Here is a 24,740-nt window from a genome sequence, read left to right on the forward strand (position 1 = left end):
CGCTACACTTCGCGGTCACGTGCCTTAAATCACGTGTCACTTTTTAAAGAATCGTTCATTTCAACAGCCACTAACACAGCTTTGAATACATCTTTGTGACTGAATGTAGCAACATATTACATGTGAACATCACTGATCATGGCGTTTGTAAAAAGCAAATAGGCCTACCTACTCGTAATGTTTGAGACCTACATACACCCGATCCGTCAAGTACATGTATTCAACGTACACCAGGTAGGCCCCTGGGCTGTGGAGGTGGGGGGGGGGGGGGGGGGGGGGGGGGAGGGGGGAGGGGGAGGGTGATCAATGATGGGCAGTGGCGGATCCGGGGGGCATCCGGGGGGGGGGGGCGCATCGGGCGCGCCTCCCCTTGATTTTTTGCTAAAACAAAAGAAATAAAAAGAAAAATGGGGGAGGAGCGCGTGCGCTCCCTTTAATTTTGTTAAGGTACCCCTCTTTACGGAATTCAGTATGCTGCAGCACCCCTGACATGGTAGAGTAAGGAGCCCCTGGCCTGGGCTGCATCTCCAACTCATGCGTTCCATTGTACATCGGGCCTATATTTACTATTAATAGGCCGATGTCGACTCGGATGACGTGTGTTTATTATGCAATATCTGAAAAAGATACATCGGTCCGGTGAAAATTTAGCTGATAGCTAATATATCTGAGTATGAGAACATTCTTTCACTCGTATTGATAACAACAATGATAATAATGATAATAATAATAATAATAATGATAATAATAATAATAATAATAATGATAATAATAATGATAATGATAATAATAATAATAATAATAATAATGATAATAATAATGATAATGATAATAATAATGATAATAATAGTAATAATAATAATAATAATGATAATAATAATGATAATAATAACAATAATAAGAATAATAATAATAACAATACGTGTAATAATAAGAATAATAATGATAACCAATATCTATATAACACCTTTTTATATACAGACTCAAAGCGCTTCAACAACTCAAACAAAATACAATAAATCAACAATATTTTACTAAACAAAACAAAAAAGAGAATGAACAAGACAAAACAAAATAATACAAACAAACACTGACTTAAAACTTTTCAGATACATTAGCCGTGGAATTAAAGAGGAAATCCATCCTACAATTAAATAAACTTCAAAAGATAGAGAAAAATATTCCCTACAGAACGATACAAAAATGACAAAAATCGGATAAGAAATAAGATATGACATCATCAACTTTCTCACTTGAATATTCATATGACTGGTCAAGAAATGTTTCCCGAAAAAAAAAAAAAAAGAGAATGTGAAATTTCAAAATGTCATCATGATATATTTATCCGATTTTGTCATTTTTTGTATTATTCTGTAGGGAATATTTTCTCTTTCTTTCGAAGTTTATTTAATTTGAGGTGGATTTCTTCTGCAATAACGAGTTGCTATGGAACCTTGTCTGATACCACTGAAATAGGCCTGAAAGTATAATTTATGTGTGCGTGTGTGTGAGTGTTTGTTTGTATCATTGAATGAATGCTTTTTCATTGCATGCACAATACTCATTTATACAATAATGTGTATGTGCCTGTTTAACTGGAGCAGCCCTGTTAGCATAATCATAAGATGTATACACCTATCATGATACTAATTACTATATTAGCTCGAGAACATCCTGACCTGCGGGACGTTTTCAGAATGGGGGGGGGGGGGGGGGCGCTGCGGGACCTGGGGTCGAGGGTATGATATTATTATTATTATTATTATTATTATTATCATTATTTTATCATTCATCGTAGTATGGATGACAAGGGCATGGTTTGGGGTTATACATAGGATACCCAATCAGTATAGGCCCTATCATGAGGATGGCATATACGCTTAGACTCGAGTTTGTAAACAAAATGTTTATCTTTTTAGCTCACCTTAGCCAAAGGCTCAAGCAAGCTATTTGCAATCATTCTTCGTCCGGCCGTCGTACGTCGTCCGTCCTGCATAAACTTTACATTTTCATCTTCTTCTTGAAATCCCCATGACCAACTTTCACCAAACTTGACAGGTTTTTGTGAGCGGTGATGGCAAAATCTTTGTGTAGCCATCCAGTTTGAGTGTCCTCAGTTCACTGACGACAAACTTTATATGTTTTATTGATTTCAACTATTGGCATACAAACATAAATCATTTCTAATTATGGTATACAAATAACACAAGCAAGAAAAATAAATTTTGCGAGAAAAGAAAAAAAAAGAAAGGTCATGACACAGCTTCGTTTATTCGTAATACTATGTGCATGGTTCGGGTTCCATTCTGCATTTTGCTTGCTCCCGGGTGCTTATACTTCTGCTGTTGATCACCTATTGATAAACTTCGGGGCAACTTCACACCAAATCAAAAATTCCATATTCGTATGGCCATCTCACGTCAATTTCGGGACAGTATTGACGCCACCCTTTACGCAGATGTCACATAACTGTCCCGAAGTTGAGCAAAGATGAACACAATGATAGGACATTAATTCAAATTCGGCTCTGGGCCCTGTTTCATAAAGCTGTTCGTAAAGTTACGAACAACTTACGATCGACTGGTGACCAGTTCTGATGTGCTATACTTACATTTCCATAATTCAGCACAAGAACTGATCACCAGTCGCTCGTAAGTCGTTCGTAACTTTACGAATAGCTTTATGAAACACCCCCCCCCCCCTGATCGTTTAAACATCGGATCACCTTGAGGGCATTTGAAGCCATCGTGCTTATGACTGTCGGCGGAGTTTCTCAGGCTGCTTCATAACAAAAGATCATACTTGTTTTAGCTTTTAGTCGGCATTTAACCAAGGTTCGGGGGCATGTTTATGAATCTTCGCGCGACCTAATAATTGAAAACTTTATTTTGTATTGCAATCTTGCGTCCATTTGCAATGTGACCCACCCTTTTAAGGGACGCGAATCGCGAAGCAGGTACAGTGCACTCCCATTATAACGAACACGGTTATAACGAAATTCTGGTTAGAACGAAGTAAAAGTTCAGGCCGCAACATTATTCCCTCTACGTTTTTTTTTTTTTTTTTATTGTTTATTGTTTATTTGTTCGGTTATAACGAAATTTGATATAACGAAAGAAAAGCGCCGGTCCCGAGGACTTCGTTATATAAAAGGAGTCCACTGTATACAAGTCGCGAAGCAAGATCTGAGAAGCACCGCAGATGATTATGCGGAACACCTATACGCACAACTAGTTTGATGTACTTCTCAACATCGACATAATACAATACAAAATAATTTTGTACATACTATACAATATCATTAAAACACTCGTAAGACATGCTTTACATGTTGAGTATTCTATCTGTTTGCTTATAATGGTTTCAGTATTTAAACTACAGTTAAAGGAACTGTACAGTACTGGTTGGGGTGGAGATTCATGTTTTGAACATTCCTAAGTAAGATAATGAGAAATTTCATGTGAAATATGAAAGAGCATACAATAACAAAGAAGGATTCAACGTTTATTTGATGAAAATTGGTTTTCAATGGCTGAGATATCCAAAAAGTGATAATAATAAAAGGCGACAGGCCACACTTTTATTAGGATCTCTTTGTTTCACCTTGTTTTTGGATATCTCAGCCATTTCAAAACCGATTTTCATCAAATAAACTTTTGATACCCCTTAGAATTGCATGCTCTTTGACATCTCATAGAGTGGTTTCTGAATATCTCGCAAAATGTTAAAAGCTAAATCCTAACCTCGACCACAATTGTACAGTCCCTTTAAGCTGTGGTCTATAGATGGCGTCATTTACAGTTATGATACATCTTGATATTGCTTCTCAGTTTTTATAATACTAGTACCTAGCACTTTTAACACAGTAAACTCTGTATACAAGTGATTATTATGAAGGTGAGGGGTGAATGCATAGGTGACTTTTGTCTCCCTCTACGACACGAAATTTGTACGATTGCAACTGGTGATCTGAACATGGCGGAAAAAAGGAACCACGGGAACAATGTCCTAATTTCGGAGCTTTTTGTTCAAAGATCATAGTGTCACTGCCGGCAATCAGGGGTAGACTGGTGGTATACTGTCGCTGCCCGGAAAGCAGTAGATGACAAGATCCCGTGGTTCGCTTTTCCAACATGTTTGTCGGAAAAGTTACAAAAATTAGAAAAAAACTTTTTCGGAAAAGTTATAAAATCAGCAGTTGCGGTCTTCAAAGATCTGATGCTCCGTTTTGGTGAAATGTTCGATTTTTTTTTTTCTATCAAAAAAATAAGACAAATATATATTCAGGGAAGTGTGCAGGGGGAGGGTGTGCGTGGGGGATAGGCTCCCTCCTGCACGAGAGAGATTTCGCTTATTCATACCTGTTGTTAAGATATTCTATTGTCGTTTCTATCAAAAGAATAGGAAAAATATGAAGTAGTATTCCGGGAAACGGGCAAGGGGAGAGTGTAGGAGGGGATAGCCCGTCCCATAATCACACGAGGGAGAATTTTGCATTTTCAGACTTGAAATTCAGAGATCTGATGCACCCGTTTAGTGAAATATTGTTGTTTTTTTGTCTGTCAAAACAGTAACAAGAATACAGAAGAATAAGAGATTATATTCACAGAAGTGTGCGGGGAAGGGCAAAGGTGTGCATGCAGAGGGGGATAGGCCCCTTCCTACACGAGAGAGATTTTTCTTATTCAGACCTGAAATTCAGAGATACATGTATAGTGCATACTTTTGGTAAGATATTCAATTGTTTTTATCAAAAGAGTAGGAAAAATATAAAGTAGGCCTAAAGTATTCAGGGAAATGGGCAATGGGAGAGGGTATCAATGGGAGGGGGCAAACACATTGTCACCTCTGAATTTCAACGCAAATTTTGTGTAATGTACATTAAAAAGATAAAACGGAAGTGGTAGAATTCATTGAATGGGGAAAAACGTGACAAAATGATAAATTACACAAACCCAACAGTTATGCAATTTTTGAATAATCAAGAAAGGTGAATTATTCTCATTCTTAATAAAAAAAAAATCGAGATTGGTTCCTGGAGAAAGACAAAAGTAATCATATCGAGTTGTTGCTGTTGTTGTTCATGGTTAAGGTCAGCCATAAATAAATTTCCCTTCTGGATGCTACCTACAATAGCATTACACTTGTAAACCTATATGTTTGTCATTCTGTTTTTCTGTTGTTTGCTTGTTTGTTTGTTTGTTTGTTTGTTTGTTTGTTTGTTTGTTTTACTGTTAATTGATATATCTGTAATAGGTGCCTACTAATCAATGCTAATGTTCATCTGCGTGTGTTTTGATGTTCCTTGCTTCGGTGAAATAAAACCCGAAACTATGACACTTCATAAATAGAAGACAAAACAATACAACAATAGCTCCGACATGATAGTTTCTTTATTTTTCTGAAAAAAAAAGCTCTTTATTTGTCTTCGCTTCATCGGCAGGAACTAGTTCTCAAAATTAGTTGCGGCTGTGTTGTCTTGTTTACCTTTGGCATATTGATTCTACGTGCGTAATGACATAGTGAGACAAAGCACCTTATAGAGCTTCAATGATTAAGGCAATAAGCGTTACTACAGCGGCAAGTCAGGAAAGTTCATTAAAAAAAAAAAATAGTTACTCGCGTAATGACATTGTATGCCTACTAGTAATGTTTACTCTGATTTCTTTTTGGGTGATCTCAAGATATACGCGTGAACGAAGAAGTTTATGAAGAGTATGAGGACAGTTCCAAACCCGAACAGACCAAGTCCAACACCCAACTGGTCCACCTCACACGGCTGCCCACTCAATAAAGCCCAGGCCGCATAGACGTTGATGAGAAATCCTGTGAAGAGCTGAATGATCTGAATACTGGTAATTGTCATGGCAATGCGTTTGGGTACGGCCACGCCCAGGATGCGAAGCGCGTAGTAGGGGTACATGATGGCGTGTATGTAGGTGTTGACCATGGCCATGACAAAGACCGTTGGGGTGCGGTAGGCGAATAGATAGCTAGAGATCATGTAGGTGATGACGTGATGGTACCAGTGAAGAACGATGAGCTTGGCCTTGCGTAGGACGACGAACAGGGTGTCGCCGTACTCCACCAGCTTGCTAAGTGCGAAGGCCAGCAGCCAGAACACCGCCGGTTTGCCGGCGTCGAAGCATCGAGCGCTGCAGACGAGGTCGTGGAAACCGGCGCCGCTCTCGGAGAGAATTTGATGCGTGGCGACATTCAGTCTCCATGCCGACAGAATGCTGAATATGGACAACCCGATGTTCCACAGGGCGAGCGGGATGCGCAGTATGAATCGAGGTCGATTCTTCATCGCTCTCTGTACGCCGAAGATAACGATGAGGTAGATGACGGTGGACACGGCGTAAACGATCATCCCCTCTCGCTGCATCCACGTGTGCCAGTGGGTGGAGTCAAAGTCCTCCTCGATCGCCAGTGGCATCAGGAGAACGTCGCTCGGAGCAGACGCCATATTCGTTTGGCCCTTGGTAATGTTACTTTCCTCTCATTGATTACACGACTGAAGGAACTTGTGCCAAATCGTTTGGTAGATGTATCAATTCTGTGTCTGTGAGCAAAAGATGGAGTGTAACAAAATCTATATACCGTAATCATTATGAACACTGATAAAACCGAAGACCGGCGCGTAGGCAGCATTAATTTTCATATCCTGCGATTATGGCAACAGGACAGTGTATTACAAAATAAGATATGATACAGTGAAGACACAAACTTACCAAAATGTAATCAATAGGGTCGTGGCGTTACTATGATCTCCAACAAAAGTCTACCACGAATAATGTCCAAACCAGTGTATTACAACCTTTCATATTAGTTGTCATTAATAGTATTACAACCTTTCATATTAGTTGTCATTAATAGTATCGTTACAATGGTGATATTAATGATGGTGATGATGATGATGATTATCAAAATTATAATTTCAGTTATCATTGTCATCATCAATGCAATCGTCGGTATTATCATTATTGTTCTTAGTATCGCCGCCATAATCAACATAATTGACTTTGCATTTGTAGTGGAGATCTTTGTATTTCTTTCAACCTCCATTTTAAGTTCACATTATAAGAGGCTCTTGATTTAAGCATGCAGTAAACCCGTTAAGGTTAGTTAGGCCTGGGCTGTGCAGGATTAACAATAACAAAGTTAGACGAAGATGTATCTGTGTATCTTCGCACTCATGAGGTAACATCTGGGAATTTTCCTCACATGAACACGACATATTAGATGCTTCAATAAATGTTTCTGCAATCTCTTTTTGATCCTTGAACAGTGGTTCACTCGAAGTAATGAAGAGGAAAGGGATCGAGTCTTTGCGCCCGCAGGACCGTCGTACGGCAAGCTTATAAGTGGCATGTATTATTTCCTCTTATCTTCGACTTTTACGGGTCCGAAATGCGAAAGCGGAGGTCTCGTACTCTTCGACTTCTCGCGTCCATAAAAGTGAGCAAGCGAGTTATAAGATTTCGGCTTCTCAAGTTCTCGAGATGCGAGATCTCGTCTTGTCGAGTTCTCGGATCAGAAAATACTAGAAAATGAGTTTAGAGATCTCGTTTTCTCGAGCTCTCGGGTTCGAGCAGACGAGAAAACGAGATGTGAGGTCTCGTCTTCTCGAGTTATCGGGTTCGATCAGACGAGAAAACGAGTTGTGAGATCTCGTCTTCTCGAGTTCTCGGGTCCAAAGGGACGAGAAAGAGTTGTGAGATCTCGTCTTACCGAGTTCTCGGGTCCAAGAAGACGAGAAAACGAATTGTGAGATCTCGTCTTCTTGACTTCTCGGGTTCGGGAAGACAAAAAGACGAGACTTTTAGTCAAATCGCCCCGTCTTAGATTGTTAGACCATTGTAGACCGGAGAAGTCCAGAAGGCGAGATACTCCATCTCGCCTTCTCATGTTTTTTTTTTATACCCCGAGCCATTTTCCATTCTCTATAATCCTGACAATCCCCCTGCATTACACGTTTGTTGGGTGACTTGGGTCCCATGCCCCAAAGTCGAAGTTGATGTTCCTGTCAATGTCAGTGTCCGCAAGTCCTGTCCTTACCTCGGCTTTGTATTTCTATTATGATACTGCAAACTATAGAATATAATACTCATTTATGTAAGAGCACACTCGAGATGAGGTCGAGATGACGAGGAATTATCTCATCTTCTCGGTGGCACTTAAGCTTCCGTACCGTTGCTTCGAAAGAAATTTTGAAATAGCTTACTGGTGTCCTTTATTGACTATATCAAAACCAGTTTGAGAGTACAAATGTATATACACTGTTTATCTATCTTATTCAATGTTTCTCTTACGTGGATTCATGCTTTCCCCTTCTGTCCTTTTTAATGTTTTTCGAGCTTCGAGTAGGTATATTCCCGCAGTGTCTCGAAATGATAATAATATAGTAGTGATAAAGAGATTATTTCTAAAGTTAGGATGATGCAAGTAATGGTGACTTTGATGATAATGATAATACATATTATGATTGTCTGCTATTATTTTTATCATTGTCATTATCATCTACTTCGTTGTGAATAAAGTTGTTTTTCAAGTACGTTGCAAACTGACAACTATCGGTAACTTCAAGTTTTATCCATCGATCATTGCATAATCATGAATCAGTCTCAGGCTATCCGGAGCCGTAAAGAGGCTTTGTACGGATGTAGGCTACACAACATAGTCACACTGTCTATTTTTTTTTTAACAAGCTATGAAGTAATGAGTCTTTGTTTCAATAATATACCCCTTGGCAAGACGTATCATGCATCAAGATGTGCTTTGTCTTTCTATTTCTTTTATTCATTATTATTATACTTTTTATCTGCAGAGCGATAAGATTCAATTTATAGACGTGAATAAATGGCGGGGAATTAAGTTTCCGTCTGGCGTAACTATTGTGTAAACACACTACAATATGACATGCAAGAAGAGAATCACTCGAAAGGGAATGTGATAGAGATGGCACAGTTTCAGTCGAAATGGGGCTTCAGGTTTCCAACTTTTTTTATAATTTGTTGAGATAATGAGAAACCTCTCATGAAACATGAACGAGCATATAGTTCTAAGAGGAATTCGAAGTTTGTTCTACTAGTATGTAAATTGGTTTTTGAAATGGCTGAGATATCCAAAACAAAGTGATCATGCATGACAAAAGATGCTGATGGGACCCACCTTTTTATATTAGGATCGCTTTGTTTGACTATGGTCTGACATGTCAGCCATTTCAAAACCGAGTTTTCATCAAATACACCTTGAATTCCTCTTTAATAGGAATGGTATGCTCTTGAACATTTTCATAAAGTGTTTTTTGAGTATCTCGCAAAAAGTTAAATGCTTAATCTTTACCTCAACAAATACTATAATTATTATCATCCCTTTAGTCATGTGTGGTGACATGAACGTGGATGTAGCTCGCAAAGGTTAGGAACCTTCTTCGGATGGTATCAGACAGAAGAAAGGCGAACACCCTATCATACACTTATCTACGATAAAGACATGCTTGCGTGATTGGTGAATAATAATACGCCTATAAGTCTTTAGTACACAATATCGCAGGAGACACACTCCATTATCAATATTTACAAGCAATAATGCTTGTAATGGGCTGAAAGATCATAATATCAAGCGAAAATTCCGTGAGCACGCTCATGCCGCGTGCAAGTGACGACGTGTACAGTGACAGCAGGACAGCTATAAGGGAGCATCAAGTTTCAGCAAAGATCCTACTTGGGATCTTTGGTTTCAGGTATAGCCATCTTTTGGGATCGCGTAGACCTGTATTTAAGGTATAGAGCAGAGCAGTAGGGTATACACGGGTGAGCAAAGAGGAAGATAGAACCCCAATACTGTATTTTAACACCATGTATCGCTTAAAGGGATGGTACAGTTTTGGTTGAGACCTAATTTCAGGTTTCTAAAATTTTTGGTGAGATAATGAGAAACCTCTAATGAAATATGAAAGAGCATGTAATTCCATGAGGATTTCAACATTTATTTGATGAAAATTGGTTTTGAAATGGCTGAGATATCCAAAACAGAGCGATTCTAATAAAGTGTGGGACCCACACTTAATTACGATCACTTTGTTTTACTTTGTTTTTGGATGTTTCAGTCATTCCAAACCCAATTTTCATCAAATAAACTTTGAGTTCCTCTTGAAATGGTGTGCTCTGTACTATTTCATAAATGTTTTCTTGGTATCTCGCAAAAAGTTAAAAGCCCAATTCTCATCTCCACCAATACTCTACCATCCCTTTAATAATCAGATTTAGAATTCTTTGTCCTTGCCTACAGTAGTGCAACATTTCATGAAAAGTTCACATAATTTTCGCATCAACGAGATGATGCCTTGTTGATGGTCGTGGCGATGACGATCATAATGACACCGAAGACGGTATGATGACGATGATGACAATGATGATGATCTCAATGATGGCGATAATTTTGCTGCTGCTGATGACGATGGCGACGATGATGATGATCGATGATGATGATAATTATAGTGATGATAATAATGGTCAGGTGGTAAAGATAATGATGATGATAATGATGATGATGATGTTGATGATGATGATGATAATGATGATGAATGGTGGTGAAGGCAACGATGATAATCATGATTACCCAGTTGTCATCATGATGACAATATTAGACCCTCACACTGCAAATTGTGTATGGAAATGAAATGACAATGAAAAAAAAATCAGGAAAATAAATTGTCAATATCGATCTAAAACAGCAACTTTGAAGAGGCTCCCATAACAATGGCAAGATTTTGAACTTGTGGGGCACATCAACCATGAAGATAATGGGAGCATTAGCGATGTCACATTTTTAGTGACAGATTGCGATCCGAAAGCGATGTCTATATACGTCTCCGGAAAGAGCGTTGTTGTCGCCGTGGTGCCGAGGTGAGTGACATTATTATGGTTGTAATTATTACTAATGTTATTTACGCTACTGAGAATGTATGACTGCATACTCACACTGCTGGATGTTGTGTAGTGATCCGAGATGGAAGGAAGCGGAGAACATTAGTCTCCTCGCCCTCTGTCAGCAATGAAGCCGCTATCCTGAGAAGTGTGGTGGTTCGATGGCGTTGGTCTTTTATTCAGCCGTCAGCATTGAAAGTGCGTGTGTGTTTCTTTGTACAGACGTGTGACACGGTGCTTGTAAAGTGCTTGCCCGGTATCATTATCTTGAGCACCACCACCATGTGTACCGCCAGACAATAAACATTCAAAATAAACATCGGCTGGGTATAAGGTCGGAGTTGCCCCTGGATGCCTACTATGACGTCACAGAAAGAGCGCGCTGTTGGCGAGCGCGTGTGAAATGAATATGCGCGTCCTAAAATTAGGGCAAAAGGTCACTCAAAAAGTAGGTCACATTAACTGTGAGCGCTACCACGACCCTTCTTTCACGTGTACATAAACAGCTGCTAGAAACGTCGTTATGCAACCAGAATCGCGATTAAATACTTTGTGTGCTGCTGTGTGTGAACGGGCCTGGTATAATAATAAAAAAATGTATGGTAGCCCTACTACATATCGACCACCCTTATTGAAACCGACCGCGTATAATTCGCGCACTGAACACTTAATACGCACTTCTCTGCGCGCAAAGCACATAAAAATGGATTGGCTTTGAATGTAGATTAGGATGGTGTGGGAAAACGCGATAATTCACTCTTCATTAATGGTTTTAATCAAGGACAAAATTTCGAATTAATATTTTCACCGAATCGTAATGACAGCAAAATGTAATGTCTATGGAAGTTTCTAAAAGGCTTCTAAAAAGCTTCGTACAACACGGTGTTCAATACAACTCGGTTTACGTGCATTATCAATGCAAAATCAGCGGTCGATCCTAAAAACGCGATTTACCGCGGGGAGCTGAAACGAGGCCACGCAAGTTCGTCGGCGATATTTTTGCACTGAAACTTCGAATCGAAAAGGGAACAACGGCATTTGATAGAGCTGGATTTTCTCAATCACGTAGGTCAAGTTTTTTACGTGAATTTCAGTGTTGAATATTCTTATCAAGCAAATAAACATTAGGCGGTCGATTAGTAGTAGGTCCAACCCTATAAGCCTGTCAAGCTCTAATACAGTGCAACATCAATGGAATAAAAAAAAAGAAAAAAAGAAAGAGAAGATAACACTATGGGCATTAATGTAATAGTTTGTAATTATAGGCCTATACCCCAAAGGACGTCAATGCGATAATACCATGATAATTGTGTATAACATTTTTCATGATTTCTTCCAGATATGGCACTGTGTCAAAAAAAAAGGGGGGGAGGGGAGATCAACAGGGTAGGCCTGTACTTTGGTTTATATGCAAGATGATTAGAAACCATTTATATGAAACATTAACGACATTAAAAGGAATTAAAAGATTATTCGGTGAAATCGGTTTTGAAATGGCTGAGATATCCAAAAACAAAATGGTCCTAATAAACAATGGGACCCACCTTTTGTTATAGGACCACTTTGTTTTACTTCAGGTTGTTGGCTTCTTCTTCTTCTTCTTCTTCTTCTTCTTCTTCTTCTTTTTGAAAGCTCAGCCATTTCAAAACCGATTTTTATCCAAAAAAAAAAAAATCCTCTTAATTGTACGTTCTTCATAGTATACCTTTCAAATGAGTGGTTTCTAATTATCTCGAAAAAAAGTTTAAACTAGAATCCTCAACTCAACCAAAACTACAGGCCTACCACCCCTTGGGTAGTTGATTAGATATGTATATGGTTAGGAAGGATAGCTAGAGAGGTTTACGGGGGGGGGGGACGTGGCATTTATTTTAGCCTTATGATATCCTTCCATCTTTTATTTTTTATTTTTTGCTGGTAATTTGCTGTGCTATTGTCATTGTCTTTTTTGGTTTGAATTATTTCTGCATTTTCTTTCTCCAAATACAATAACAAGTGAAAAACAAAGTGATACAGAGAATGCACAAAAAAAAAAGGAGAGTATAACATAGAAATCAATATAAGAAATGTCAATTTCATCAGTCTGTATATTAAGGCATACTGTATTTATATATGAACAAAGGAGAAATTAATACAGGGGACCGTCATCATAAGGAGAGCTTGACGTGGATGAGGCCCGGGATGACGTGCATATAGAGGTGCCTATTTGAAATTAATGTATCTCAATTGCTATGTTTGTTAAAGGAATTACTATTTTATGTTGTGCAGGAATACCAAGTGAATTGATGTTTTTTTTTTTGGTATTATTTGAATGTAAGTGAATAAGTATTACTTGAAAAAAAAAACCCCACAAAACACTGATGACTGAAAAGCCGATTTGTGCGATGTGTTGCCACGCCAATTATCATCCATGTCGGCTTAGTTGTTGCATTATTGTGTAGCTCCCAAGTGCATTCTGGCGGTGTAGATCTGTTCCTGTCCCTTTGAAATAGCTCCGGTGACAACAAATAATACAAACTAAATTTAGGTCTATAGTTAATCCTGTTTCTCGTTTGTTTGTTTGTTTTTTTCTATCAACTTATATTAGTAGGTCCTACGTCCTATAATACAAAGTCTCTTCTACGCATACTCGATGCCTTGGTGAGAGCTCTTACACTGCCCGTAGCAGACGATTTTGATGCAACCTAGTTTCCAAATTTGGAACACTAACCTCATCCAGGGGTTGCAGACATAGTTATATTCTGCGCCACGGTATATAATCAAGTCGATAACTGAATTGTTTCATCGACTGGTTTATGTGTTTTTGTGAATCTCCATTCTAGTTCTCAAATTCTAATCAAAACAGTAAAGGGGAAAAGAGTAGATCGGCGTGTATTCCTAGCTAGCTGCGCTGCCTGCCAGAATTAAGTATGGATGCGAGGTGGTGAGGACAGCAAATATGGCAGCCTCCATACATCCTTTGTAATTTGTTGTGATAAGGGAACAGGAACAGGAAGACTTTGACCCTTCGGAATCAAGCCAAGGTAGTGTATACAACTGATCGATATGCTGTATTTGTAAATAATGTCTCACATTCAATATGAGCGTTCCTTTACATCTGTATTTTTCTCTTGTTCTCTCCCCAGCTCTAACATTAGCTTTCATATCAGATTTTCAACATGCAGACCGAACCGGAGTTGACCCATCGGCCCCGGAGCTCGCGGAGCGCTCCACCACTCACTGTACCGTACATGTACTGTATAGCTCACTAGCTGCTAGCTGTGAGATGAGAGCTCGAGCGAGCTCGAGCGCCCTGAATGAAGTGAATGAATAATCATGATAATATAATTATTAATAGCGGCTAGCGGCCGGCCGGCCTAGCGGGTTATTTCATTTGCGTTGTTGAGAAACAGCATAAATTCAGGCACCTCTAAAAGTCGCAAGCGTCATCGTCACCATACCCAAAATACGTTTTACAATAAATGTATAAGTAGGCTGGCATGGCGGTCATAGACCTAGATAGTACATTAGTAGATCCACACAGTCACAGTACACTTGCACTTGTGTGGACCGTTTATAACGGTGCTGGGCGCTGTAGACTCGGTATGTGTTGGGGTCGCTGGTATATCGGTATATGGTGCGGTTATAATTGTACCGTGTGACATACAAAATGTAGTTCTAGGTTTACCTCATCGATCATCTGCTCATGAATGGTAAACTGTAGTACTTGCTCATAAATTCTGACTGCATTGTTTCCATCACAATCAGCTACCCATGATGGACCATAATGGCCATGCCATGCAATATGGTCCATTAACAATTTGATTAAAACGAGGTTTTCCTTTGTTTAAATTCATCCTCTTTTCGCAGCTCACATTGTATGGTTAGGTGTCTAGTCAACAGCCTGAATGCCCTAATATTTTCTATCAATAAATTAGAAATTTAAAGGGGCCCTGAAATCCAAATGCATGTTGATTTGTGTTGATTTATGATACCCTTAATATCACTTTTGTGGTAAAACAAATATCTAGAAACGTTCAATATATTTTTAATGATTTTTTCTTCTATTTTTCATCAGATTACTTGGGAACGTCCCCAAAAAATCCTTCCAAACCAATCAATATTAATGTTCTTGAGATGACATCATCTGTCCATCATTGCTAAAGTACTGAAATGTTTAACGAAAGACATTGGAATGCGCCTTCCTCTCGACTCAGCATAACTTGCATGTTTCTGTCATATTAATGTGACTAACAAAAGACATGGTGAGGGAACGTGCAAGTTATGCTGAGTCGAGGGGAAGGTGCATTCCAATGTCTTTTGTTAAACATTTCAGTACTTGTGGTCTTTAGCAATGATTGATAGATGAGGTCATCTCAAGAATATTAATATTGATTGGTTTGGAAGGATTTTTTGTTGGCGTTCCCAAGTAATCTGAAGAAAAATAGAAGAAAAAATCATTAAGAATATATGGAATGTTTCTAGATATTTGTTTCACCGCAAAAGTGATGTTGAGGGTATCATAAATCAACGCATATCAACATGCATTTAGATTTCAGGGCCCCTTTAAAGTAAATTTATCTCAAAATTTGCGTGAAATTTTACTCGCAAGTAAACAAAATGCAAAATACTCTGAATTAACAAGCACTCATTAAAAATGTGATTTGCATTTCGATAACCACTTCAAATGCGTGGGGTATTATTTTCATGTAATCAGTTGTGCCTTTACTTTGAAACCAACACCGTACACCCCTGCCCTCTATTGCCAATATGCGTGAAGTGCACCAAGTAGTCACATACACTTATAACTACCTACAAGTACTACAAGATAGAAAGATCAATGGAAACTAAAGACGAGGTGATAATGAAATGAAGTTGAACATGAATGGAAACAGAACAAAAGAATTGTAAAGTGTTGAGATGAGTTGAAAATAAAGAAGGTACTGGAAGGACCTTGGGAGTGCTACACTGAATTGACGGCCAGCGCATGCGCACACAAACATCTTATCCGTTCGTGGATTTGAAATTTGTTCGCATGTGATGTGTTGCGTATGCGCTGGCCGTAGTAATCAGTGTATGTAGCTCTCCGAAGGTCCTCTCGACAGAGTCACATTCAGTCATCAATTCGAACAGAAAGGGACTATTGGCAGAACCAAAAGTTGCCCGAAGCCTGTTTTCAAGACTTTAACTTAATTGGTAAGTCTTCAAATTGAAGAATTTTTTGGATTTTAAGTTGATATTTACCCGCGATACTAAATCTGTCATGATCCTGAATGCTACAATGCGAAGCCCCATTACGCTATGCGTATGGGGCTGCTGGTCGCAGTTAATTGCATGATTACTAAGAAATGAGAGCACTTTGGGGCGAGTAAGTCTCACAATGTTAGTTATTTGAATGGTACTTTAACCTGAAACATGGAAATTCAGGGAAACTTTTGAGGTACCAAAACTTTTTATTATCTTTAAAGCTGGTTCCAGGCAGCTTGAAGGTCACCTCTCAGTACTGGTGGTGATATGTACTGTTCTGTGTCACTACATTAGTAATAGATTGTCTCAGTACATTGTGAATTGTGACATTGTTAGCTCACTCATTTGCTGTTCAAGAACTGTTTTGCAAAAATAGCAAAACTTCACAATTCATGATTTCTCTAATTTTTATTGATTATGTGATCAAATTTTTGTTCTTATGCTCATGAACTTTTCCTCTTTCTTTTCAGAGTATTAACTCCTAACTGACCTCAAATTTCCTTTAAATTTTCATTGCTTACAGTGTACATGCTTCAAAGAAGACTAAATTGTCTCTACTTCTGAGTCTAATTCCTTTTCTTCTCAAATGGTTTAAGATGTTTTGCAACTCTCTTCAATTTGCACAGAAAGTTGACATTTCAAGTTCCTCCATCAGAAAAGAAACCCAAAGTCCTTTGTAATGTCCATTACTAAATTGATCAGTTGAATAAATTTGACTAACATTGTGTTCACAGAGCACACTATATACTGAGTACACTATATTATATTACTCATATTGGGACACATAAGACAGTTTCTCAAGTGGATGAATAGCAATCGAGAACCCTAATGACAGAATTACAAAGTAGATACTATCCATGTTCAGGAGAAAAGTTGCAATTTCCAATCATGGAAACAATATCTGACTGCCCTCCTCGAAACCCACAAAAAGGTAGGCTAAAATGAAGTAAGGGAGAGTTAGGAGTAGAGTTTCATATAAAAGGGGAAAAAGAGGATTTAAAGAACAGGATCACTTAAGCATGCTGTGCAGAAGTATAGTATCAATAAAAAACAAACAAAAAGTGGTCTAGAAAAAATGCTAACATCTTGATTTCGGTTTTGTTTCAAGTCACCAAATTTGAACAGTAGGTAGAGAAAAGATTATTCTATGAGGTAAGACAAACTCTGAAGATTTTTGTTAGTCAATCCAAATGACATATTTTGGTCCATTACAGAGAATCCTAATCTGCAACCTTTTGTGGGATTTGAGCTGGGTGATCTCATATCATGCAGTGCATTTATATTATATGAGGCAATGCTTTTGTGAGTTGTTGGTTTTGTGAATATCAATGAACTCTCAAAACTTGCAAAAAATAAAAAGTGGAATGTGAAATGTACTGAATATGCACTACTTCCATTTATTCTTAAATGTTGCTGTAATTTGTGTTTAGTCTCGAGTTGCCCATTCATTGCACCTCCTTCCCACCCACTGGCATTGTCTAGACTCTGTCTATAGAGGGCAGAAGACCTAATTCACTGTTGCACTTGATGTCTCCCTCCCATGAGTTTCCAGACTTAAAAGTGGAATATTCATTTGGAAAGTTGTTTTTTATTTTAGTTTGTACACTGCTAAACTAGTGTTAAAAGTCTTCAGAATTATGGAAAAATAGAGTTCATATAAATTTGTCCTGCTCATTCTTTGTTTGTTTGTGTGTTTGTTTGTTGTTTTTTTTTTGGCATTAGACAACTTTTACAGCATCATATAAAGCTTTTATATATTTTTTTCTATTAGGCATTCTGTTCAGTAGCAACTTGTAACTATCTTTGAATTTGTCTTTAATATATAAATGCTTTACAAGAACTGGTTTGTTGAGAGAACTTTCTGATATTTACACATATGCTTTTCATTTGCAATTTGTAATATGTACACACTGGGCAGATTTGTCGGTCTATCCTTGATGATACAAAGAATTATCCGTGTACAATACATCCATATCAGGGATTTTTTTTTTTTTTTTCCTGGCATTCAGCCACTCATATTTTCATATACACAGTAAGAGAGACGGGAAGATCCAATGAAATACATACATAGAAAATTTAAATAAGTGAATTGAACATTGGTATGAATAAATAATCGTATTAATTAACATAAATTGATTCATGAATAAGTATGCTAATGAATCAATTAATTTATGAATAAATTATAAAATGAATGGATAGCTAGTAAAGCAGAAGAATATTCCAATGAATGCATGAATACTAATAGATATGTTAATGAATGAAAGAGTAGCCTGGATATTAGACTAGACTAGAAATTACTGCATAGAATCATAGAAGATTGACAGTTTCATTCATAAAATTTAATTGTTGAATGGGAATTTCAAACATTTCCTACCATTCCTCCTGTTCCATCACTGTTTAGGATTTATTAGTATCCTTACACAGGAAAACATTTCAGGCACATCCCATTAATCTGTTCCGTGGAAGGGAGATATTATGCTATAATCCAAAATTAGGCTGTTCAGAGTGTGGATAAAGCTGGGATTGGAACATATATCTTATCCAACTATGCAATTTCTTTGCGAACCAAATTGATACTCTTTGACTTTTGGAAATACAGGGTATACTGCAATGTTATGTTTACCCGTTCATGTCATGATTGAAGATGACAGATACTCATGTGCCTACACCAGCACACAAACCAAAGACTACCAAAGTTGTATAATGCTCTGCTATGTGAGGAAGGTTCCTGTAGCATACTATTTATGCCTCCGCCACGAAGTATCGCCGGAATCATTATGTTTTCGGGTTGTCCATCCGTCCGTCCATAATCAATTTTATGGACAGCTTATCTAAAAAACTGTTGGAGGTACAGTGTATCCCAATGAAACTTGGCACGTATATGTATGAGTGGGCGAAGTTGTGCCTATCAACTTTTGGGTGCACATGCTTAAGGTCAAAGGTCAAAAGGTCAAGGTCAAGTGCTCAAAATTTTACTATTTCCCCTATATCTATGCAATGCCTGGAGGTATTTTCTTGAAACATGGTGTATACATGAACTACCAAATAAAGATTTCCCAGAGAGAGCTTTGGGTCATGAGGTCAAAGGTCAAGGGTCAAAGGTTAAGTGAAAATGTTACAATTTCACTTTTTTCTCCATATCTCACAAATATTTCAAGGTATCTTCATGGAACTTAGTATATTCCGACTGACAGTGTTCATGTAGGGAATTTATGGGTCATGGGTCTAAGGTCAGGGGTCAAAGGTCAAGGTCAACTCGTCAAAATGTCATTATTTGTCTCTTATCTATGCAGTGCCTGCAGGATTTTTTCTTGAAACTTAGTGTATGCATGTATTACCCAATACAGTGTATGCATGTATTACCCAATACAGATTCTTGCCAAAAGGTCAAAGGTCAAGTGAAAGTGCTAAATTTCACTTCTTCTTTAAACTTATAAAAGGGTCAAAAGTTGGGTACAAATCCTCAAATCCCCAAATACCTGCACTCTTAGACAGTATAGCCGTTCATCCAAATAAACCTATTTGTGAAAGTGAACACTGAATGCATTTGTGACAAACCTGTCATTTTGATATTTTGCCAGTTACTGTAAAAGTGGAAATTTTCACGGTGTTGAAATTTTCGCACAACCAGAAACTAATGTGAAAATAAAAGCATGTGAATATTTTTGCTTGCCATACATTCCTGTGCGTGATGTCTTGATTCCGCAGAATTAAAAACCACGCGAAACTCTTCTTACCAGGCCAAGTGCGAAAAATTAGTCGCGCAAAAATATCCACTTTTACAGTATGTGAAACTGTCATCACACATTGTCAAGACATTGTGTTATAGACCTATTCGGAGAACCATGCATTATGGCGGAGGCATACCAGTGGCCATAGCGACATTTCTAGTCTTAGCAATCTAATAGCATACTTTTTGTCAAGCCCACCAGAGGCGCGGGAGACTAAGGGATCGCCTGCGGCGTCTGTCCGTCTGTCGTCCGTCCGTCGTCTGTCCGTAACGCTACAAAAACTTCAATAACTCTTTACTCTGGGCTTCAATTGCAATCAAACTTCGAGAGGGAAGAGGGGTCATACAAAGTTTCACATTTTACCATATATGAAGGTCACCTCAAGGTCAAAGCTCACAGGCAGGGGTCAATGAATTTTAGGGCCCAATTTTAAGTTTTTATGGTGCGTTTCTATTATGGGTCATAACTTTTGATCCATAACTCCATTTGTGACCAAACTTGGATGGTAGATGTCCCTTGGGGAGTGGATGATCACCACAAGGTCAATGGTCACAAGCATGGGTCAACGAACTTTTAGAGCCCAATATGTTAAGTTTTTATGGCGCGTTTCTATTATGGGTCATAACTTTTGATCCATAGGTCCGTTTGTGACTAAACTTGAATGGTAGATGTCCCTTGGGGAGTGGATGATCACCACAAGGTCAAAGATCACAAGCAGGGGTCAACAAACTTCTAGAGCCCAATGTTAAGTTTTCATGGCGTATTTCTGTTATGGGTGATAATGTTGATGCATAAAACTCCATTTGTGACTAAACTTGGATGGTAGGTGTCCCTTGGGGAGTGGATGGTCACCACAAGGTCAAAGGTCACAGGCAGGGGTCAACAAACTTAAAGGGCCCAATGTTAAGTTTTTATGGCACGTTTCTTTTTTGCCATAAATTTTTGCCCTTTTATATCTCTTTTTATCTGTTATATCTCTTTTTTTAAATCTGTTATATTTCTTTTTTTTTTATCTGTTATATCCCATTCGCGTACAATTTCTTGTACGCGAATGGGTGAGACACATTATGGCACTTGCCTTGTTACTCAACAGCCATATATGAGTTTCAGTTCTTTGTTCTTATGTAGTTCAAAGAACATACTCTCCCTTTCTTCCTCCCACCACCCCTCCCCCCACCCTTCCCCCTCCCCCTCCCCCTCCCCCACCCCCCTCTCTCTCCAACACACACACATTGGGAATAAACAATCGTAGACTAACAGTGTTTCAAATCAGTGTCACACAGTAGGCCCTATTACAGGCTGTGTAGACTGTGCAACTTCTCCCTCTAAATATCTCTACACTATGGTGTGATCGCCCGAAAGTTGTTGGGTTTTGTTTTGTGTGTGTGTGTTTGTGTGTGTGTTTGTGTGTGTTTGTGTGTGTGTGTGCGTGTTTTATTAAGAAAACAAAACACAACACAATCTTCACAGACAGACTATATAAACTGATAGGTATGGTCAGTGAAAAAAAAAAACAAAAAGAAAAATCTTTTGAGAAGGACTGTGTTGGTTACAACAGGATCATGTGCCAATAAAATAGTCAACTGTGATTCACAGCCCTTGACACTATCGATTGGTTCTTGCAGATGGAATATTTGTGGCCAACTGAAATACCATCACAACTTCACTTTGGCTGACTTTAATCGGAGGTTGATGTGGCCGTGTTTGTTATCTGCAGACCCTTATTTAGCCCTATCTGTTGGTCCAATCCATTACAACATGTAGGAGACATTTGAGTTGAAGGAAAGAGAAAAAAAAAATTGAAAGAGAGCAAAAGGCACACAAGGAGAAAGAGAAATGGAGCGATAGAAAGAGAAATAAAAAAAAAAAGAGCTGATGGGGGAAAAAAACTATGAAATAAAGAAAAGGAAAAAAAAGATACAATTGTAGGAAACAGCTGAAGAAACAGACCGACAGGTGTAAAGAGAGAGGGAGAGAGAATGTTTCGTCTGACGTCATGATGTAAAGATTTTCAAATTCCTTGACAGATCCTGAGATGCCCTTATCTTCTAGAGTAATTAACAAAATTTCCATGTTATGTTTTTCATGTGAATTTCTCTTTTCCATTTATATAAAGTGTAGTCAAGAAAATATGTAATTTATTTGCTTACTTGTTCATTTATCGAAATATAAAGACCAAACTGTTATTATTGTACATTATATATTATTGAAATTCTTTGTTTATGTAGCATTATGTACAATGTATATTACCCTATATTATTACTTTATATTCGAAATACAATTATTTTAATTGAAAATTGAATTGGGGGGGGGGGGGGGAGAGAAGGGGTGGGTAAGAGAAAGGGGGGGGGGAATGAGAGACAGTCGAGAAAACAAACATAATAAAAACTGTATTTTAGCCACGGTCTATAGGAATCCATTAAAAGTATTTTAAAAAAAAGTTTCGGGACCAAGATTATATTGTTCCCACTCTAGTGTGATGTTTTGTTGTTTTTAGGCAACTATTAAACAAAACAGTCGACAACAACAACAAAAATGGTTGAATGCCCCTACTGATATGACATGGTATAATGTGGTATGTTCTGATATGATTGATAAAAATTTATGATATGGTATTAAATGTTTGATATACTGTACATGCCATATATTTCGCGAGTCTAAATTTTCGTGAATCGAGACTTCCCGACAATTTCGCGAGTGGTTAAATTCGCAATCGTGGAGTCCTGTACTGAACGGAGAATACGCGTACGTCACATTCATATTGGCACTAGAGTCAATATTTTTGCTTGTTTTTAATTTCGCGAATGGCAGCTGACTCGCGAAATTCGCGAAAATAAAAACCTCGTGAAATATTTGGCGTATACAGTATTCGCTATGAGACAATATGAGATAAAGGGTGAATTTTTAACGGTGGTCTGTATCTACTCATCTTGCATGAAATCTGCAACAAATGCATGCCATCAAAATGGCAAAATGCATTCATGTACATGTATGAAAGTGCCAATTATTTTGTATTACACTCCCAAATTCTCTACCTGCCCATATACAATGTACATCTAGCCACTTCTGTTAATCAGTCTAAGACCCTGCTGAAAACTTATTTTTTTTAGTAGTAGATAGTCCTCTGAAATGACCCAGTTGTGGGTCGGTCAATGGAGGTGCACTCTGACTTTCATTTTCAGTATTTATTTATCATATTTATACACTGTAACCATTGTTTGAATTACATACGGTTTTGATATTTTTGTATTATTTTGGATTTACATACGGTTTTGATATTTTTGTATTATTTTGGATTATATCTTAATTTTCCGGTCAACTTTGCGCTTAGAAATATAAGCCCCTAATAAATGTGTGGTATTACTATAAAAGTGGATATTTTCGCGTGACTAAATTTTCGCGCTTGGCCGGTTAAGAAGAGCTTCGCGTGTTTTTAATTCCGCGGAGTCAAGACACAATGTACAGGAACATATAGCAAGCAAAAATATTTGCGTGCTTTTATTTTCGCGTTAGTTTCTAGTCGCGCGAAATGTGCGAAAATTTCAACACCGCGAAAATGTCAATTTTTACAGTATCATATTTATTATACACGTCATATTGCAAACAGTGAAAGAAAAAGTATGCTTAAAAAAAACACAAAAAACCCCTCCCCATTAACTGTGTGCATATAGATGCATGATTACATTTAAATGATTTTATTGTGTATCATGTTCAGTGATAATAACAATCTATTTACGTCTGGTACATACTTCCTGGAACAATTAGTATCTAATAGGTATATGAGTCTATTACTCGCCTTTTTTTTTTATCATACACCTTTTGATTGTTATATTTTCAACAATGCATATTATATGACAAAGGCTATTACATAATGATGGTGTTAGTAGCCACCCTAAATGTTAATGATTGGTTTGATCCTGTAGGCCAGCCCTTGCCAATCGCTGTGGCCGCCAAAATGGGTGATGAAACACGACTGAATCTTCTTGTCTGCTCCTCCCGTGTCCCACCCCTCTCATGCACATGTACTCACACACATGCTTCAAAAGGCAAAAGCATGCGTTGCCGGGTGGTGGCGTTTAGTGGGCCGTGATTGCGGGGAGCGCCAGTTGTCTGGCTGGCAAATCCCTTCCTTCCTCTTTGCTGTGGAAAATGATTCACGAATGTTCACGAAACAGATCCGTGCCTTCCCTGATCCGCGCAGAGGATAAATAGTCGAATCCCATCCCCCTTTCCAGTGCCCTCGTCTGTTCCCCAGTCTGTTCCCAAGTCTACAAGTGGGACTGTTGTTGGAAGGTGCCGTTTAGAATTAGACATTTCCAGTAGCACTCTGAGAGGGCTCAAGTCATAATTCCATCCCCAATCTGCCAGTACTTGGAAAAATTGCTGTAATTCCGTGCGCAATCTGCAGATTCTAGGAAAAATTGAGCGCTTGCGTATTTTTACGCTTCTCCAATTAGATGCTGCCAACTCTGTGATGATTTTGTCCCACGCAGTGCAAGAAGTGAGCAATCAATCCAATATAATTATATTTAGGTATTGTCGCTTGAGATCTGCTTTGATATTGCTTTTATAGAGGATCTTTTCATAGTCAAGCAATTAGTTCATTGTGAATCTGGTTTTGCTCACACACGTGTGTCTATAAGATCACAGTTTATGATGAAGTAAGATGCAGTCAACATTTCTTTACAGCATCTTTGTGTGATATTGAAATATGTTCACATATGAAATGTGTAACCCTGCCAGCTTGAAAATACATGTTTTATTTGAATTTTCTGTGCTGATTAATACCAGTGTCCCTGGGGTGACCAAACTTTCAAGTATTTAAGTTATGTATCATGAAGTTACAAAG

The 24,740-nt window shown here is 38.2% G+C and overlaps 2 protein-coding genes across 2 annotated transcripts in view; one reads left to right on the top strand and one right to left on the bottom strand.

The window, feature by feature from the left end:
- Positions 1-5,375: 5,375 nt before the first annotated feature.
- On the bottom strand, positions 5,376-11,230 carry LOC140236956 (very long chain fatty acid elongase 6-like). Its single transcript, XM_072316901.1, has 2 exons — positions 10,989-11,230; positions 5,376-6,565 (listed from the first exon to the last, which is right to left on the bottom strand). Exon 2 carries the CDS (start codon positions 6,467-6,469, stop codon positions 5,654-5,656), a length of 816 nt encoding a protein of 271 aa, XP_072173002.1. The 5' UTR covers positions 6,470-6,565; positions 10,989-11,230; the 3' UTR covers positions 5,376-5,653.
- Positions 11,231-13,864: 2,634 nt separating this feature from the next.
- LOC140236908 (importin-13-like) overlaps positions 13,865-24,740 on the top strand; it is a 101,841-nt gene continuing 90,965 nt past the window's right edge. The window contains exon 1 of the mRNA XM_072316844.1: positions 13,865-13,957. The gene's annotated coding sequence lies outside the window, so the exon portion shown is untranslated. The remainder of the gene's footprint in view (positions 13,958-24,740) is intronic.

This window comes from Diadema setosum, chromosome 13, assembly GCF_964275005.1.
Source record: "Diadema setosum chromosome 13, eeDiaSeto1, whole genome shotgun sequence".
NCBI lineage: Eukaryota > Metazoa > Echinodermata > Echinoidea > Diadematoida > Diadematidae > Diadema > Diadema setosum.

Excerpts from the sequence above, each read along its gene's own strand:
- LOC140236956 (XM_072316901.1), bottom strand. The coding sequence starts at position 6,469 with ATGGCGTCTGCTCCGAGCGACGTTCTCCTGATGCCACTGGCGATCGAG.